The 20,042-nt window shown below is 41.6% G+C and overlaps 1 protein-coding gene across 3 annotated transcripts in view; it reads right to left on the bottom strand.

Moving 5' to 3' along the window:
* The window catches only part of LYN (LYN proto-oncogene, Src family tyrosine kinase), a gene marked incomplete at its 5' end in the record, with an annotated part of 99,450 nt that overhangs the window by 48,416 nt on the left and 30,992 nt on the right, over nt 1–20,042 (bottom strand). Inside the window, 2 exons of one of the 3 annotated variants that reach the window (XM_079796049.1) lie at nt 229–274; nt 4,044–4,180. In XM_079796049.1, coding sequence (XP_079652175.1) covers nt 229–274; nt 4,044–4,175 — 178 coding nt within the window. Of the gene's footprint in view, nt 1–228; nt 275–4,043; nt 4,206–20,042 lie in introns of those variants that run through there. The other 2 variants (XM_079796050.1, XM_079796051.1) reach the window with 2 other exon arrangements.

Here is a 20,042-nt window from a genome sequence, read left to right as displayed (position 1 = left end):
AGGGTCCCAGGTTCGATTCCGGTCAAGGGCATGTACCTTGGTTGCGGGCACATCCCCAGTGGGGGGTGTGCAGGAGGCAGCTGTATCGATGTTTCTCTCTCATCGATGTTTCTAACTCTCTATCTCTCTCCCTTCCTCTCTATAAAAAATAAAAAATTAAAAAAAAACAAAAACAAAGAGTCTCTAACAGTAAAGAAAAGAAACCACCATGTTGCTATGAAAACGTACCTTTAGTCTGAAACCTCTGTCCTGGCAAAAGCTGAGATTCTGGAACCTAGGAGAGAATATTGGTTAGAAAAGAATGTTTATGTTTAGCTTTTCTCATTCACATTCATGTTGTATGTTGTATTGTTTTTCTAACAGTAGCAAATGAGGTTGCTAATTTATGAAGCTGGAGAGAAGAGTACAGGAAAAAATGTCCGCAGAGCTCTGTCCCGCTCTGTACAGCTCTTCCTTCTAAAAACAGGGGTTTGCCTGTGTCGGCAGGAAATGAGCAGGGCTCTGGGCAGGGGCTGCTGGAGGCTTAGCCCATCATCCTTCTCTCTGTTATTTGGTAACAGAACCCTAATATTATTTGGGAGGCAATTTGCCCAGCTCAGTGACGATGCTTCCAAATTCTCTAGCATTCCACACAGATGGAGGGAGGCAGTGTATCTGTAAACAAGATGGTTGTGTGGGCCTTGGGGCCTGATTCCCTTTAGCCTTGCTCTTGGGGTGAAGGCTGGAGTCTCAGCAGCCGGAAACCAGGCACCAGGCACCAGGGACAGCAGAGCAAAGACGGAAGTGGCCTGGGGAAGAGCCATCCAAGCCCAGGACTGCTGATCCCCACGTTTCCCAGGCTTGTTTTAAAAACACTGTGGTGAGGGCTCTGTTACGAGCTGCTGAGAACAAGTCCTGATCGACCCAGGCTTTCTATGGCTGACCCTGATTCCATCATAGGGACAGATGGCATCCCCTGTTATTTTAGTTGGAGACGAACTATCAGGAAGAGCATGGTGGCACAAAAGGTCACTTCGATTACCTTTGAATCAAATTCCTTTTCTCTCAGTGACCATGAGGAGGACGTATAAGACCTCTTAGGCCCTTTTCAGGAAGGAACTGTCAGAGACCTATACCCGCAAACCATGTGACTTTTCTTTCTGATTAGAGTGATTTAATGAAATGGGACAAAAACAGTTGGTACTGAAATTTAAATTTCTGATGAAAGTTAGCCCATAAAATCTGGGCTATGGTGGTGATGGTGGGGAATTACTACATTTTCTGGTATCAGAAAATCATAGGTCCATATTATCCTTTAACACTTACTTCAAGAAGTTTCATACTGATTTTTTAATCATTTAAATTTGCATAATTAGGATGTATGACCAATTTTAAATGACTTAGAAGAAATAATTAAAAGATGCAAAACCAATTTAATCTTTTGAAAGCAGCAAGCTGATTTTCAAATATCAAAGTGTCCTTAATTTGCAAATGTTTTAATACACTTTTTATAAGACCAGAATACATATATGCAACTCATCTACTATCCCTCATTTCCTTTAAAATGTCTTTTCCTGAGAGTGTTGTTGAGTTGCCTCACCCTCTCCTCAGTGCTCCTCTGTAATCAATCCAGAAACAGCATTTTGGGCACATCTGCCAGAGCTGACTTATCTGTGGCCATGGAATTAGGCCAAACTAACCGACTCATAAAACAGGACATCTGCGACCACAGAAGTCACAAACTAAAATAGGGAATTGAAAGATGTCAAACATGTTTACTGCTTCTGCTTTGTACCTTAAGTTTTAACCTCCTTTACTTTTAATAAGATGAAAAATGGTAAGTTTGTACTATTTTCCTTTGTTTTTCTGAATAAAAAAAATTATTCGTTCATCATTAATGAAAAAAACACACAACACAAACTTAGGTTTGAAAGTATGTAAAAATCTGGTATCTGTGATACCAGGAAAAAGCCAGACTCTTGTTATGAGATCTTCAAAGCCTATAATAATGACTATTTGTGACTTTAATTCCTTATATCATTTTATTTTCTACTAATCATATTTATAAAATATATAGTTCTATATCTACACCTATTAATGCAATGTTTTTAAATATAGGGGTGGGCAAAAGGAGGTTTACAGTTGTTCATATGGAAAAAAGATATAATATAAGAATAAATAATAATACAAGAGTATGTGTTTTGGGTACTCACAACTATAAACCTATCTATAGGATATATGCTATTTATAACTAAATCATTAAAACTGTTAATAATCTTATACATTTTGAGTTTCCATGTAAAATGACATATTACTATATCTATCCAGAAATACATTCACTCTTTGTCTTCACTTCTTTATAAGAAGATCAATAGTGACTTATCAATTTCAACAATGACAGGCGACTTTGACATACATCATACCTGTAGGATAATGGGGAACAGAGGGTGAGAGGGCTGACTAAAGGTCTTGATAACAATAATACACTTCTAGAATGCCAGGGCATTTCTCAGACAAGAGAAACTATAAGAATAAGGTATTTGGGTTAACGTGGAATAAGCTGCTTCCATGTTAAATGCTGAGGAATTCCATAAATATCATGAGATTTGTTATATATATTATCCTACATAATAAAAGCCTAATATGCAAATCGACCGAACAGCAGAACAACTGGTTGCTATGATGCGCACTGACTACCAGGGGGCAGGTGCTCAACGCAGGAGCTGCTGAGCTGCAGTGACTTGGCAGCAGCGGTTCTTAGTGACGCACCCTGAAACCAGAGAGGGGGGAGCCTGATTCCTCGCGGGGCCGTGCAATTCCACCTTGGACCGTGGGTTATGTTGTTGCTGGGGCACTGTCGGCCCCGAATCTAGTTTACTGCACAGATTGTAGGACAGCAACTTTGCAGAGTGCCTCTCACATTCCAGGGCCTCTCAGGGGATGTCAGAGAGCTGGTTTAGGCCCGATCCCCGCAGGCCAGGCCAAGGGACCCTACCTGCTGGAGGGACCCCCTCACTCTGCAGACATGGGGGGGGGGGAGAAGGGGACTGTGGGAGATTGGCTCCAGGGCATGTCTGGCCCTGCCCCATCAGCCACCTTCTAATTAATTTCCTTTCAATGTGCACGAATCCGTGCACCGGGTCACTAGTCATACATAAAGAGAGAGAATCGCCCTGGCCAGGTGGCTCAGTTGGTTGGAGCGTCTTCCCCTACACCAAAAAGTTGCGGGTTTGATTCCTGGTCAGGGCACATACCTAGGTTGCGGGTCTGATACCAGGTTGGGGCACGTATGGGAGGCAACTGATGGATGTTTCTCTCTCTCTCTAAAAATCAATAAAAACATCCTCAGTGAAGATTAGATAATTAAAAAAGACAGAACTGATGGCAAGGATATAACATCTGAGATAAAGTGCATTTAAGGTTGTAATTATCCAAAGCTTTGTTGTTCTTTTCCATAAAATGTGACATTAGTTCTTCCTTTGCCAAACATTCCCAAATTCATCAAATAGCACGCCACTCATATAACCTTTCTGGTACAGATCATCCAAGGTTAGTGGGCAGAATTAGCTGTGTGTGTGTTTTTAAAATCTTTTAATTATAGTAAGCCATAGCAGCTTCAGTATCTGTACTATTACCTATTAGTTGAAGAATGACAAGATGGGGTAAAGGAGATATTAGAACCTTTATTAGCTTCTGACTTGAATGCAGCACATCCTTCTGCTTCCAGACCATTGCACTAATCTCACTACCTGTCCTAAGTCACACAAGCTGAGATAGACATGTGTATATATAAAAAATGGGTATTCACACCAGGGATATGAATTATGATTTTCTCTACACAGAAGGTGACCAAGGGCTGCTTTATTGTACAATAAAGTGACCGGTTTTCTCTCAAATGTTTACAGGCTCTTTACAGGATTAAGATACAAAGCATATCAAGAATTGAGGCCTAAGTTACTGATGTGACTTTTTTTTGCACGCGCATGTTACAGATTTGGTGTTTAAATTACGCAGTCATGCTTTGATCCTGCTGTGGGAATTCTCTCCTGAGACTATCTACTTACTGGCCTTTGCTGTTTATTGGACGTTGGGTCTCTCACATAAATAGTTCGGTCAGTATTACGTACTGGTTGCGTCTTCAAATCTACTCCATCGTCATTCAGATGGCCTTTGCTTTTTGATTTTATACATCCCATATTTCCTGTGGAATAGAAAAGCAATGACATTATTTTACCATCCTAGAACTGGCATCAAGCCACCAAAATCTCTCCATTAATGAAGAATAAAAACAATACACATTTCTTCCTTGCCATAGAGAGTTTAACAAACTCAGATGTGGAGACTGTTCACCAACCAGTCTGCTTGTATATTCATTTGTTCAACAACTATTTATAGTGCATCAATGTCATGTCAGCAAGACATGGTTTCTGCTCTAAAGACGCTCAGATTCTGTGGCAAACATGTGTGAATTGAATTTACAGTACAGTGGTGAGTCAATAATAGAGGATGCACGAGATCTAGGGAAGGACATCTAACTCATGCAAGAGGAAAAGGCGGTGGTCAGGGGAAGCATCCTGCAGGAAATGCTCTGTGAGTCAAAACGGAAGTGATGTCAGCCAGGTGGCAGAGTCAGCAAAGGGATTCCAGGAAGAAGGAACTCCACATGCAAAGTACTGACCCTAAGATAACACGGCCCCCTCACGGGGAACTAGCTCAATCTCAGTCCTGTAGGAGCCAGTTCATTCTGAGGGGTCAGGACACTATTTCTATAATGTGAACCCCCCACACCCAGGGGGCGGTCGGGAAGGCCAGGAGTTGGGCTGCAGAGGAGAGGGAGGCACACCTTAGGTGCAATGCTGAGGAGTTTGTTTGCCTCCCCACCCGTCCACCCCCAGGATGAATGACACAACATGCACGGTGAGGGAGGGGCTCGAGGCTTCGAAGGCAAGCATGACTAAGAACTAGAATGCATAGACTCTGGCCCCAAATGAATGTGGCTTGGGAAAATGGTGGGGGGCCTTCACCAAGACGGGAAACAAAGAGGAGACACAGGCATAGGAGAAAAGACGCTTTGTAGGAGCATCCAAATGATCAAACCCAGTAGGCTTCCCAGTAAGATGTGTGACTGTGGAAACCAGGAGAGATGGCAGAGCTACAGTCACAAAGGAGGGCATCAGCAAGCCATGACCGTGCATAAGACTCCGGAGGAAGACCTGTGGCCAGAGGGGGTTTGTGCTTGACCAGTGCAGAGTGACCTAACCCTGCTTCTAAACGCTAAAGTCTTTTATTCGTTTATTCAACTGCCACTCGGATATGTAGAGCACCCCATCGAGTACTCTGGGGACTTAAAGATGTTTTTAAAAATTGAAATCAGCTATGAATCTTGCCTTACAGTATAGCCTCCTGGTCAAATCTGTTATGAGCTTCATCTGAACATCCTATGTTCACCAGCATCCCCTGGACCCCACAGAGCAGATTCCCTGGACACTTTCCAGGAAGTTCTCCGGGGTCTCCGTGGGGGCCGGGCTCTCCCGTGTGACCTGTGTCATTCTGAAGCCCGGCCATTTCGGGATCACTGCCAAGAATGTCAGAGGAGGGAGAGATGATTTAGAGTTTGGGGAAGGTGGAGTGGCACAAATAGGGACGACCTCCCGGGGGCGGGACTGTTCTAAGCAATCTCGAGAGCCCCTCTCTAAACCGCCACCCCCTGGCACTGGGGCAGCAGCTCGTGGGTGCATTTTGTGCTGCAGGCGTCCAGGTGGCCCTTGGGCTTGTTTATCGTTTCATCCTGAGGTGGAGCCTCCACAGAACAGCCATGCCTCTTTCTGAAACTACTGAGCTGTAGTTCCCAAAATAAAGGGGAAGCAAGTACTTCTTTAACTCAAAACAGCACGTATTTTTCATTTGCTCAAGTTTCTGAAATGAACATGGGTTTTAAAGTTGATTTGGAAGTAAGCGAGACGAGTTTTAGAGTTGATGGGTGAAAACAGGCGAGTTCTTTTTTCACTAGTCCCAACCCCCCCACCCCCTCCCAAAAAAAGCAGTGTTTAAAATCAGCTGTAAAACGGGGCTGTATAAATGAGGGGATATGGTGCATTATGGAAGAGGCCCCCCAGCACAGGCCTCTAGGCACACAGTGAGCTCAGGGAAGGGGGGGGTGGGGTGGGGAGTCCTGGGGGGTAGGTTGGGCAAGTGGACACAGGAACCTCACCAAGCCTGGGCTGCCCCCACAGGCGCCTCATCTCCCTCGCCCTCCCCCCTCCCCTTCCCTTGTCCTCTCCTGTTTCGAGTTCTCTATAAGGATGACAGACAGATCTTCACTAACCACCTGATTGAAAAATCACCTCTCGGCCCACGCCTCATAAATTACACCGTTATCTTTCTTATTACAACCTACATGCCATTACATAGTGGCTTATTTCTGGTCAGCGCCCAGCCCCTAGAACAGGGCCTGCTCGGAGCAGGGGCTCTGACAACATGGAAAGAATGGATCGAGCCGCTCTGGGTGCTGCCCGTGGGGCTTCCTACTGCCCCCCTGGGCCCCTCTTGCTAAAGGTGGGTAAGGGAAAGGGAAAGGACCCTTCCCAGCCAGGTGTTATTTTAAAAGAGACGGAGAGACAGAGACCTCTAGAACTATCTTCTAGTTTATAGGAAACACAGAGGGCAGAGGAACAAAGTGAAAAATCCTCAACGTGTGCTCAAGACTACTGGCCTGGATACTTCAAAACATGCAGGCGAAGGGATGGGGTGGAGCTAGTCCATATTAAGAGAGACTAAAGAGACAAAATGTGTGAGCCTGGAATGAATCTGGGGGAGGGGGGGTACACGTGCTGGGATAATTGGGGAAATTTGAAAACGTTTGCACATGCTATTAGGGGACTGTGTGTTTTATAGGTGTGGTCATGGCATTGTGGGCATGCTGGGAGCGTCCACATCTCAGGCGATGCATGCCAGGTGTGTGGGCATGAAGGCTCAGGGGGTCTGCAACTTTCAACACTTCAGTCAAAATGAAAAAAAAAGCAGAGGGGGCATGGAGGGAAAAGAGGAGACAAATGTGGCGAAATAATAAAAAACATTTGTGAATTTAAGTGAGGATATTCTTTCATTGTTTTCTGTAGATTTGAAGTTTTCAAAATAAAAGGTTGGAGGGGGTGAAATAAGGGGATATTATAAACAATTCCATGCAAAAAACTTTTTCAAAGTGTTAGACACCCCTGTAGCGCGCGCGCGCGCGTGTGTGTGTGTGTGTGTGTGTGTGTGTGTGTGTGTGAAGGCAGGAGATGAGGTCAGAAAAGTGCTGTGCGGGGTTTTACTTTTATGTCATGTCATGTAGTGTGGACTTTATTTATAGTCATGGAGAGGTTTTTAACTGGGGAAAGGACATGAGGACATCTGTACTTCAGGGAGAGGACTCTGTGGGAAGGAGGAGGTGGAAGGACTGGAGTGGGGACTCCAGGACAAAGGCTTCTGGGGGTGGGGGTGGGATCCAGACAAAGAGATGACGAAGATCCCCAGGGCAGTGGCCCTGGAAAGGAAGATGAAGAATGAAAATAAAAAGCAGTGGGTGGAAGAGCGGTGGTGATAGTCCACGGACTATCATTTCCTTATCCTTAGTTCTTGTTTTCCCTCCCCCATCACCAGGGACACCTGAGAACCAGAGGCATGTGTTTAGATGAAAACAACGACAACACCGCTCCACAGGCAGTGCTGCTGTTGCTCAGGCTGACCGTCTCTGCTGACGGCCTCCAGGTCTTGCAGCTCCTTATGCTGTGGGGAAGGTGCCAGAAAAGTGCGGAACACAATGCAGCCCCAAAAGAAACTGAGAAATGGGTTTCATGTTTGCACGTGATATGAGCTACACTTCACAACGATTCACACCTTAGTGCTTTTTAATTAAACATTTATAATTTTCTGAGCATCTCATTTAATCCTCAAAGAAGTCATATGAACCAAGAATCATTAACTGCACTTTACAGAGGAGTAAACTGAGGTATAAAGAGATGAAAAGACTGGCCCAAAGTCACAGCGGCGCACTAGTGAGGGTGGCGTTGGGACTCACACACGGCTTTAACTAAAAGTCAAAGTCTAAGGTCTCTTCTCTCTTTCTTCCTTCTTATATGATGGCTCTTTAGAAGCTGGTGATTTATCTACTTACTAATGACAGTAAATAAAGAGATTATAGTTATAGCCTGCTTCTTTCTTAAAAGGATTTGAAATGCTTTTGCAAAAAAAAAAAAAAAAAAAGACAGTGATAAATTAATAAAATGAAAACAGAAAACCCAAGCCAAGGAAGAGAGTAGAGTGCAAATGTGGTAGCAAAGTGGGTACCAGATAGGCTGTGGCAAGTTCCTAACAGGAAGGGTCAGAGGGCAGCGTGAGTCATGGGCACCTCATTGCGGGGCGGGGTTGGGGGTGGGGGGCACAGACGGGAAAGTGAGGCCCTGCAGAAGAATTGTAAGGTTTCTTTTCTTTTTTTCTTTTTTAAAATATATTTTTATTGATTTCAGAAGAGAAGGGAGAGGGCCAGAGAGATAGAAACATCAACGATGAGAGAGAACCACTGATCGGCTGCCTCCTGCACACCCCCTAGATTGCACACCCCCTTTGGGGGATTGGGCCCACAACCCGGGTATGTGCCCTTGACCGGAATTGAACCCGTACCTCTTCAGTCTGCAGGCCGAGACTCTATCCACTGAGCCAAGCTGACTAGGGCGCACTGTAAGGTTTCTTATAGACTCCACATAAAGTGCTGTGGGTAATGCAGTTGGCAATGCCTTCATGTTTTCTAACAGTACATAAAGGGACATTATATGTGGAAACTTGGGGTTAATAATGATAATAGTTAAATAAAAATCTAGGTATGTGCCCTGACCAGGAAAAGAACCTGCAACCTTTTGGTGTATGGGACGACACCCAACCAACGGAGCCACCTGGCCAGGGCCATGTTTTGTTTTTATTATGACTTAGACATTTTCTGTCTTTATTCCAGCAGCCGCCAAAATGAAACAAAAACTTAAAAAACAAAAACAAAAATACACTTCACCACAACTTCCCAAACTGAATATTTTAATTTGCGTTGAGTTTTCCCAGCAACAAGTGAATTTTTCATCCAAAGGCAATTCATTGAGGGGCGGGGAGGAGGGTTTCCTGAAGTCTTCCTCCTGTTACTGGCCTTCTCTGGCCTGATCTTGCAATACAAGTGGTCACTCTGGAGTAACCAGAAAAGTCTATGGGGGAAGGAGACCAAGGGGGTGAGGGGAGAAAAAAGGAGGAGCAGGCAATTGTCTGCTTTGTGCTCGGCACGGATGAGGAAAGCAAAGCCCAGAGATAAACCCGTGCAGGTCATGGAAGGTCTTAGGTGAACTTGGTCTACCAGCTTCAAAGCTGCCCAGGGCCTTGCAGCCTCTCTGTAGAGTGAGCTTCATTCCCAAAGGAGTGTTTTGAATTAGGAGCTTAGAAAGACAAGACAAAGAGTAAGGAAGCCCCAAGGACAGACAGGTCGATGGCAATAATCCCAAACAAGTGATCTGAGCTTCAAAAGTAGGCTGAGTTTGGTTCAAGGATCACTCCTAGGAATTCATCCCTAAAATAACGTCTTCCAGTTTTCATACTTGCATTCCAGGACCAGCTGTTAGCTCCAGAGATTTACTTTGCCCACCCGAACAGAAGCCCCCTGATTGTGTTCAAGAATGAAATTTTAAAGACAGGTTTAGAGAAGCAAAGTCTATGAGAGAGCTACAATGTTTTCCCCAAACTTCTTAGCACAGAAGAGGGGAGTCAGAAAAGCCTCCCTGGTATCCTCAGAAGAGTGGAAGAGAAGAGAGTGCCCAAACTCCACTCCACAAACAACTCCATCAATCCTGAGCTTAAGTAGTTGTATTTTCTTTTGTCAATTTTCCTAAATTCCTTTGAAAAAGGTGTATAACCACACTCTATTTAGGCAACTATGATTTTTCTCCTCACTTACTATGGTAATCATTTTCAAACATTCTTGATATTTTCCCTCTATAAAGCCCTCAGAAAGCCATTGTTGATGCAGTTGGTAAGCTGGTAATCCAAGTCTGTCTTGGCTCCAGACCCCAGCTTTCTCATTTGACCATCCTCTAACATAAAGTCCTCCCTAAGGGAGAGAGAGAAACATCAATGTGAGAGGGAAACATCAATTGGCTGTCTCCTACATGCTCTCTACCAGGGATTGAGCCCAAAACCTGGATATGTGACCTGACCGGCAACCTCTTGGTACACGGGACAACGCCCAACCAACTGAGCTACACCCGCTAGGGTCAGGGTTGAAGAGTTTTTAGAAATTAGTTTAAAATCCCATCAATGATTCTTTCTTATCATTGATGTTTCTGTCTCTCTCTCCCTTTCCCTCTGAAATCAACGAAAATATATTTTTAAAATAATGCATAGTTTTTTTTAAAAAAATAGAAATAATATTAAAGAAATAAGCCTTCTGGTAAATTGGAAATTTTGATAAATTTATCAAATTGGCCTTCAGGAAACTGGCTTTTAGAAAATTGATCTAAGTAAAATAATCCAGTCAGAGAAGACAAGTACCATATGATTTCACTCATATGTGAAATCTAATGAAGAAAATGAACTACTAAGGAAAATAGAGGCACTCAGAGAGAGCAGGCTGAAAGCTGTAAGGTGGGAATGGGGGTTGCTGGTGGGGTGTGGGGTGGAGGGATTGATCAAAAAAAAAAAGAGAGGGAAAAAAACTCATGGACAGAGACAACAGTGTGGTGATTGCAGGGGGCAGGGGGTGGGGAAAAGTGGAGAAGTGTATAAGGGGATAAATGGTGATGGAAGGAGACTTGTCTTGGGGTGATGAACATACAATACAGTATACAGATGTTATGAAATTGTGCACCTGAACCTGTATAATTTTGTTAACCAGTGTCACCCCAATAAATTCAATAAAAAATATAACATTTCACCGTAAAAAAAGAAAAATTGATCTATAACATGATACCTCAACACAAAAGAACACTATATAGTCATTAAAATATTTATATATATTTATTGATGTAAAAGATATTTAGAATATATTTAAGTGAAATAAAAGTTTAAAAATGATACATATGGTAGCATTTTTGTGAGGGAAAAATATATAAATGTATAGAAAAAAGTCTAAGAAGAAATATCCTAAAATATAATGTTCATCTAAAGGTGATGGTATTGCAGGTATTTCTGGTTTTGCCTTTCCAAATTTTTAAATTTTCCTACTATATATTTATACATCAAAGTTGAAGAAATTGGGTAATATGTTTAGTTATTCTTACTCTAAAATTTTAAAAGACATTGTCCATTATATATATATATATATATATATATATATATATATATATAAATTACATATGTACAACTGCCATACAACATATTTTTATTATACACATATATAACATGTAGTATATAAACACATGTATTTGTGCATGTATATACATAAACTTGTGCAAAAATTCAAATCATGTTAGAAAATTTTAAAACAAAATAAGAGAATCTGAATGCACGACCTAAGGTCCTTCAAACTCTGGTACTCTGTGGGAGTGAAGAACTTGGAGAAGATACAGGTGGAGCCATAGTCCTTGCTAAGAATTTAAAAGGAAATGAAATGGAAGTTGACAAATCATGGAGACTTTTCCCAGACGTAAGGGAAAATGCTGGGTGCTCAAGAGGTGCAGTGTGCTCTGGAGGGACGGCAAGGGCTCTGCCTGGTGTCTCAGGAGGTGGCAACCACTGAACCCATGAGAGGCAGGGCTAATTGATACCTACCAGCCCCCTTCTCTGTGAGTCCCAGCAGAGTTAGAAGGTCTAAGGGGAGGCAGTTCGAGGTAGAAGAAACAGGCTGTGCAAAGGGCCCATGACTGGAATGAGGCGAGGGGCAGAAAAGGGGCTGGGAAGGCTGGAGTGAAGTGAGAAAGGGCCTGAGTAGCAAGAGAGAAGGCCGGGGCCCTGAACTTACGACAAGTGCGTAACTGACAGCAAATACAGCGAAGATATGGGTGCTATTCCCCTGGCTCAGGGTGCAGTAAGGAGCCTCTCCCACATGGCTGAACCCATTTGCATAACTCTTAGTTGAGCAATTTCACACAGAGGAAGAAAACGGGGGATTGCTGAAACAGTGGGGGTTTTTTGGTTTTGTTTCTCTTAACAATAAAAGGGAACACTATGAAAACAAGATGAGCTCATGGAAACTTATGCGTCACAGGGCAATGTGTCGTTTAAAGGACCAGAGAGGACATTAGTAGTGGAGTCTAATAACTTACGTACAACCAACCAAGAAGTGTATTAAACCCCAACATTTTTCTAGCCTCCTATTTTTATGATCAATGACCACAGCCACCTATATTGAAAAATGTATATAATTATGGATTGATATCCCACTTTCTGAGTTGTCAGCTTTTCATAAATTCCCAGAACATCAGAGAAACTCTTATGAAACCAGGAAAAAGTGAAACTAAGCCCAAGACAGCTAAAAGAAGCCCACTGTTATATCAGTTTCTGCACAATTGTTGGAGATGGACTGCAAGTCTACAGAATTCCAGGTTATCGAGAGGCTAAGCAAAGAGGAAAACATGCCTGTGGATATAAATATATCTGCTTCTCTACAACAGTGGTCCTCAACCTTAACACTATTGACACTTTGAGCCAAAATGTTATTGGTGTGCGGGGCTGTCCTAGGCATTGTGGGGTAGTTAGCAGCATCCTTGGCCTCTACCCACTAGATGCAGTAACAACACCCCTCTCCTCCTCCTTATCTCCAGTTGTGACAACCAAAAATGTTACCAGATATTGTGACATGTCCCCTGATGAAAGTGGCAGGGCAGGGCAGGGCACCGGATGTTTTAATTACTGGTAATGACTTTAAGCATTGATATTTTCTCTATCAAATTGGGTCCAAACAACTGCTTTGTTAGTCATCAGTGAAAGACAGGTTTAATCATCCATTATACAACTGAAGGGGTTTATGTAGAAATCTTGTTCAACAGATGTATGCCACTCTGCCAGTCCACAAACAAATCTGGTATCTGTTGGAATAGACCCAGAAACTTTTTGTAAAAATATCATGGCCCTGACTGTGTACTAGTACTTAAATATAAATTAGTCTCAGAGATAAAGCTAGAAGAAATAGTAAGAATGATCTCTTCTACCTATTCCCCCTTACTAGGAAACTCAGGCTCAAAGAAGTCAAGCCAAAAGTAGTTGCTAAAAGACTTTATTTTCACTGAAGATAACAACAAAAGCTCCTCATTTAGAAATATATGGTGAACAGATAGCTCAGATATAGACCCCCAGAAATGTAGTCAATTGATTTTTAACAAGAAAGCATAGTCAATGAAATGGAGAAAGGGTAGTCTTTTCAACAAATGGCACTGAAAATACTGGACAGCCACAAAAATTAATTAGACCCAGAGATTACTTTTTTTTTAATGAAAATCAACTCAAAATGGATAACTGATCTACATGTAAAACGCAAAACTATAAAACTTTCTCCTAACATAGGAGAAAATGTAGATGACTTTTTAAATATGGCACCAAAAGAATGATCCATGAAAGAAAAATTGGTAAGTTAGATTTCATTAAAATTAAAAACTTTTGCTTTTGCCCTAACCAGTTTGACTCAATGGATAGAGCGTCGGCCTGCAGACTCAAGGGTCCCAGATTCGATTCCGGTCAAGGGCATGTACCTTGGTTGCGGGCACATACCCAGTAGGGAGTGTGCAGGAGGCAGCTGATCGATCGATGTTTCTAACTCTCTATCCCTCCCCCTTCCTCTCTGTAAAAAATCAATAAAATATATATTTTTAAAAAATAAAAACTTTTGCTTTGTGAAAGAGAGTTAAGAGAATGAAAAGGCAAGCCACAAACTCAGAGAAAATTTTTGCAAAACACAAATAAAGGACTGGCATCCAAAATATGCAAAGAACACTTAAAAATCAATAACAAATAACCTAATTTAATATGAGCAAAAGATCTGGACACCTCACCAGAAGATGCACAGATGGTACATAAGCATAGGAAAAGATGCTCCACGTTATATGTCAGCAGGGAAGCAAATTCAAACAACAAGATATACTTGCATATACCTATTAGGATGTCAAAAACCCAAGACACTGACAATACCAAATGCTGGTGAGAAGGTGTAGCAACAGGAACTCTCATTCATTGCTGGGGGATGTAAAATGGTAGAGCCACTTTGGAAGACTGGACATCAAAAATTAATCTAGACACAGATCTCACATTTTTCACCTAAATTAACTCAAAATGGATAACAGAACTAAATGTGAAATAAAAAACTACAAAATTCCTAGAAGATCAAAAGTAAACATACTCTTCACATATGATTCAGGAATTGTACTCCTTGCTATTTACTCAAGTGAATTGAAAATTTAAGTTCATACAAGAGCCTGTATATGTATAGTTCTAGCAGCTTTATTCACAATTGCAAAAATTTGGAAGCAACCAAGATGCTTTTTAGTAGGTAATGGATAAACAAACTGTGGTACATCCAAACAATGGGATATTATTCAGCACTAAAAAGAAATGAGTATCAAACTACAAAAGGACACGGAGAAAACATAAATGCATATTGGCAAGTAAAAGAAGCCCATTTGAGAAGGCTACATACTGTATTATTCCAACTACATAACATCCCAGAAAAAGCAAAATTATGGAGACAGCAAAAAGATCAGTGGTTGCCAGGAGTTCAAGAGGAGGGAGGGAGGCAGGGATGATGAGCTGGAGCACAGGGGATTTTTAGGGCAGTGAGCTATTCTGTATTATACTGTCACAGTGGATACATGTCACTAATCATTGGTCAAAACCCACAGAATGTACAACACAAAGAGTGAACCCTACCGAAAACTGTGAACTTTAGTTAATAATAATGTATGAATATTGGCTCATCAATAGTAACAGATGTACCGCACTAATAATGCAAGATGTTATTAATTAGGGGAAACTGGGGTGGGTTGGTGAATGCCATATGGGAAACTCTCTGTACTTTCCACTCGATTTTTCTGTAAATCTAACACTGCTCTACAAAATAAAGTCTATTCATCCTTTAAAAAGTATATTGTGACAGAATAGGCACTGGTCCACATACTTTTGAGTCAGTCTTTCAGAAAACAGATATACTCTGGTTTCTCTTCAGATTGGACAAATGTTTTGCCTTTTACTAAAACAGATCCTCAATTTTGAAAAGGCTATTGCCTTAAAATATTATTTCTGCTGAGAAAAGTTGCACACATCCATACAACGTATTCCTCCCTAACACTGAGTATTCTTTTTTAAAAATATATTTTATTGATTTTTTACAGAGAGGAAGGGAGAGGGACAGAGAGCTAGAAACATCGATGAGAGAGAAACACCGACCAGCTGCCTCCTGCACACCCACTACCGGGTATGTGCCTGCAACCAATGTACATGCCCTTGACCGGAATCGAACCCGGGACCCCTCAGTCCGCAGACCGACGCTCTATCCACTGAGCCAAACCGGTTTCGGCCTGAGTATTCTTTACAGTTACCAAAGGCAGGCTGTTGCCTGCTCTGCCTTAATACTTATGATGTAAAACACACTGGGATTTCGTTAAATCTTCTTAATTCCCAAACTTACACCATTTTAGCTTAGGAAAATAACTGGTAAGAGCAGAAGCAATCTATTGATGTTTAATAATAAAGTCATTATTCCTAACACTATACGTATAGCCATTTACAAGAAATGCAAAGTACAATTAGATTAGGTTTTTTTAAATGGCAAAACAACTTACGTCTGCTAACGTGGCCCTGAGTTTACACACAGATATCTACATATGAACAGGATTTTATCATCACTTTGTAATCCGGCAGAACCGCCACTGTCAACCAATAGTTCCATAAGTTAATTAAGTAAAAAATAATATGGCAGCAGATACATAAACTTCATGGTACCATTCAAAGACCGCTGTAGAGCTGTTGACGTTGAGGTTACGAAAGTGGCTGGATCTAGTAAGTAAAACGGGGTTGGGCAGCTAGGAAGGTAGGGCAGGAGCCTGCTGTCTCATGTTGACGCTTTTTAGTTGTTTTGGTTTTTAAATTATGTGCACGTATCACCTTGAAAGTGGTAAGAATTAATATTTTCAGGGTGGCTAAAAGAACTATGTAACTAAATAAAAAGTGTTTATAATGCAATTCTTACAAGGCAAGATAAAAAGCTTCATATACATTATGATTACATTTGTAGAAAAAGTTTGGAAAGGAATACTAAGATCAAATTAAGTCAAAATTTAAATAAAACACTTCTATGCTTCTATGATGAGTCAGGTTTTATTTTTCTCGTTTCCATTGCCAAAATATCGACAACAAGCCACAATGTTTTACTTTTACAAAAATATAGTTGTAAAATTAAAAACCAAACACAATGAGCCACTTATACCAGTCACCCCCACCCAGAGTGGCCTCTTCCATGTTCCCATGCACTGGGAGACAGCAACTTCTAGATGGTTCTGTCCTGCTGTGATCCTTGCTGTTACAGCAGCTGCAGCTTCCTCAGACATGAACGGGGTAATAGCACTCATCCCCATGGGGTGATAGTGGAGCTTAAATGTATCCAAGGGAGGTCAAGGCATAGAAAGCCCTTCTTCCCCAGCCTGGCACCTACATGAGCTTGTGGTAAGAAGTATGATGGTTAAAAGCCAGGCAGCGATTCTAACCTGGAAGACCAGAGGTCACAGGGTCAAGACTTTAAACACAAAAGACACAAGCTAGAATGAGAACTGGAAACCATTCTCTGGACTGGGGTTGAAGACAAAGCAGTGACTTAAATCAAGTTAGTGTTCGATAGGAGAAGTGGGTTGGAGAGGGTCACTTTAAACTTAACCCAGGAGTGTAAAAGTGAAAAAGAGGAAACGGGAAACCGAGGCTGGGTCCAAAGTTACTTTCTTAACATAGGGATGGCCGAGAAGTGTCATAAGATTGAGAAGAAGATAAAGAGATGGTAGAGAACAGACCTGTACTGTGCTTCCCAAACTGCGTGCCAAGGCACCCCAGCAAATTCACAGACGTGTCTGGGGACATTTCCAAATTTCAAGGGAAACGCCATGACATCTATCACACATCATGATAACTACCCTCTCAATGTTTTAATATTACATCCTGTTGTATTCCTATCAACAACCTCAGACCTGTACAAAGCCAGGTTTTCTATAGTTGCTGTGATAAAAACCAAGTATGTATCAGGTGAAGATAAATCTGGAATAGAAAGTGAGGATGCTGGTGTCCAAATATGAATCCAAGAGTTGAGAAGTTGCATGGCACAGGTATACACATCACGTTAGTTAGTGCATCACATTAGCAGTAGTCATTTAAGAATAACACACACACACACACACACTATATATATATATATATATATATATATATATATATATATGTACTTTTTTGCTTTCAATGTATGTGTATTATCTTTTTAAATGGTACTAAGTTGTTATAACAAATACGTATGAAGTTGTTTGAACCTAACTACCTAATGCAGTGGTCGGCAAACTCATTAGTCAACAGAGCCAAATATCAACAGTACAACGATTGAAATTTCTTTTGAGAGCCAAATTTTTTAAACTTAAACTATATAGGTAGGTACATTGTTATTAACTTAATTAGGGTACTCCTAAGCTGGCCTTTGCTAAAAACTCAAGGGGCCAAAGAGCCGCATGCAGCTTGTGAGCCACGGTTTGCCGACCACTGACCTAATGAATGGAACTCTTTGGTGGTTCCTCTGTTCTAGGATTGCCATTGGAAAAATTACTGAGTTACTCAGGATGCTGAGAATCAAGAATGTTTGGGAGGCCAGGAGCCCGTAATTTTAAAAAGTGAGCAGCGACAGAGAGCAGGTTAGGACAGAGCAGGTGTGTGCTGTCAGCTTGAGCAGCGAGGCGGGAAGCGAGCAGACCACTGGCCAGTATACTCTGGGCAGGAGAGATGAGGACTCCTGGCACGGGGAACCCACTGTCTTTACATTTCATTTTACCTACACTGCCGGAAGGAGAAACCGCTGGTTCTGAGTAATTATCAGTACAGTTAGCAAGTTAGCAATTAAACACCATAAGTATCAACATGGTAGAAGATGCTCCTTAAATTTTCTGAAATTTTAAATCACTCAAGCAGCATGACAGATAACCTGTTGAATTTACAGTTTTCTCAGTGAAAATTTCTCACCATTCTAGTCAACCGAGGCTCAAAACCTTTGTCATCTTTGTGATATCTACATCACGTTTCATTCATTAGAATCAACTCTCCATCACACCCTGTCAGTTTCACAATTCTTGGTTTCTAGACTTAAGAAGAGGCATGGACCAGATAAACAGTGTACTCTGATGTTTTTCTCCTGAAATAGGTCTTTCTCTACCAAACCCTACATGATACTAATTACTAAAAGATCCACTTTACGTGTAACTATTCTAGGTTGTTGCAGTTGCCTCCTAGCTTGTCCCTAGGGCATTAGCCTTTCCCCTACTCTTTGCTCAACTTTGTGAATTATATTTTCCTCAAGTCCCTTTACATTCAAAAACCTCCAAAGACTGCCATCTATTATTTAGCTAATTAAACGAGTTAGTACATGCCTATACAAAGAACCAAGCTCGAACACCGTGATGTCCTCTCATTCATTTCCTCCTGATCACTTCTCTGTGTCTATTTCTCCACAGCATTGTTACGAGAATTTAGATTACAACACATTACAAGACCTATTTCATCACCTGTCCTCGTGTGATTGTGAACCCTGCGAGAGCAGAGATTTTTTGTCGGTTCTGTACACTGTTGTAGTGCCAGCACAGAGAACAGTATTTGGCACTTATAGATGTTCCATAAGCATTCATGTGTTGGATAGAGTATCCAGTAGAATAAACGCTCAATAAATGTTAGGCACTATTATTACTATTATACCATCACCTCTAACACTGCTACCAATATCACTACATTGCCAACAAGACAAAATTCTCAAATATTCAACTTGCCAGCCACAGCCCCTCAGAGCCTGGTCCTAGTCTACCTCGCCATCTCACTTACGTTACTCACAAAGGACAGTTCCTGTCATGGACAGATACTCGTATTTATTGACAGGGCAGCAGCATCCTGTCTTTGCGCTTGACTCCTACCAATTGAAGCAAATCTACCCGTCCTTCCTAGCCTAACTCACACCCAATCTTGCCAGGTCCCCCACCGCCTACAGCCTTCTCTCCCTCTGGCTTCTTCTCTCTACAATCAATATGGAACGTAGCTACGAGCCCCAGAACATCTCTCTCAGCACTGCTTCATGTCATTACGCAACTCTTGAATTGTCTATTCTGTTAATGTGCGTAAGGCTCTCTCCTCAACTAGACTGTAAACTCCTGGAGGGTAGGCACTTTTCTATTCCACCGCCTTGAAGACCACCCTGCTTCCACACTGAAACATACACAGAACCACCACCCAGCTACCAAGTCAGCAATTAAACACCATTTGTTGAATTAAAGTTGAACTCAGAAATCCCATTGACTACACTTTGCAACCAGAAGCCATTCTATAAGTAGGACCCATTGCTTTTTCCATTAGCCACAATCTATTTGGTTTATAATAGATGATCAGTAAATGTTAGTTCCCAAAATGGTTTTAGACATATCTAGACCATGACAACAACCAAAATGTCCCCATTAATTGAGAATCTGTGACCATTTCAAGAATTTGGGCTAAAAATCTCTACTTAAAAAAAAAAAAATAATTTTCCTGACATGAAGTAGCAAAGGGCTTCAGGATGAGGAAATCTGAGTGCAATCTGGTTCCTCTATTTATTATTAGCCATAGAAACATCAGCAAGTTACTTTAACTCCATTTTACTCATCTGACGAATGTAGATAATACTCCTCCTTCAAGGGTTACCGTGGGGATTAAATGAAATAGCATGTGTTCAATGCTTCTCTCACAACAAGTGAACAATGTTACTTCCTGTTTTCCCTCCCTGTCCCCCAAAACAAGGAGAGCCGGATTACAGTGATATTATCATGTCTAAGTGAAGAAAGGCTCACATGACCTTTTACACAAACAGA

Source organism: Cnephaeus nilssonii (assembly GCF_951640355.1).
Source record: "Cnephaeus nilssonii genome assembly, chromosome: 18".
Classification (NCBI taxonomy): domain Eukaryota; kingdom Metazoa; phylum Chordata; class Mammalia; order Chiroptera; family Vespertilionidae; genus Cnephaeus; species Cnephaeus nilssonii.
Note: the sequence above shows the minus strand (reverse complement) of the source record. Positions and strands in the feature narration are given on the sequence as shown.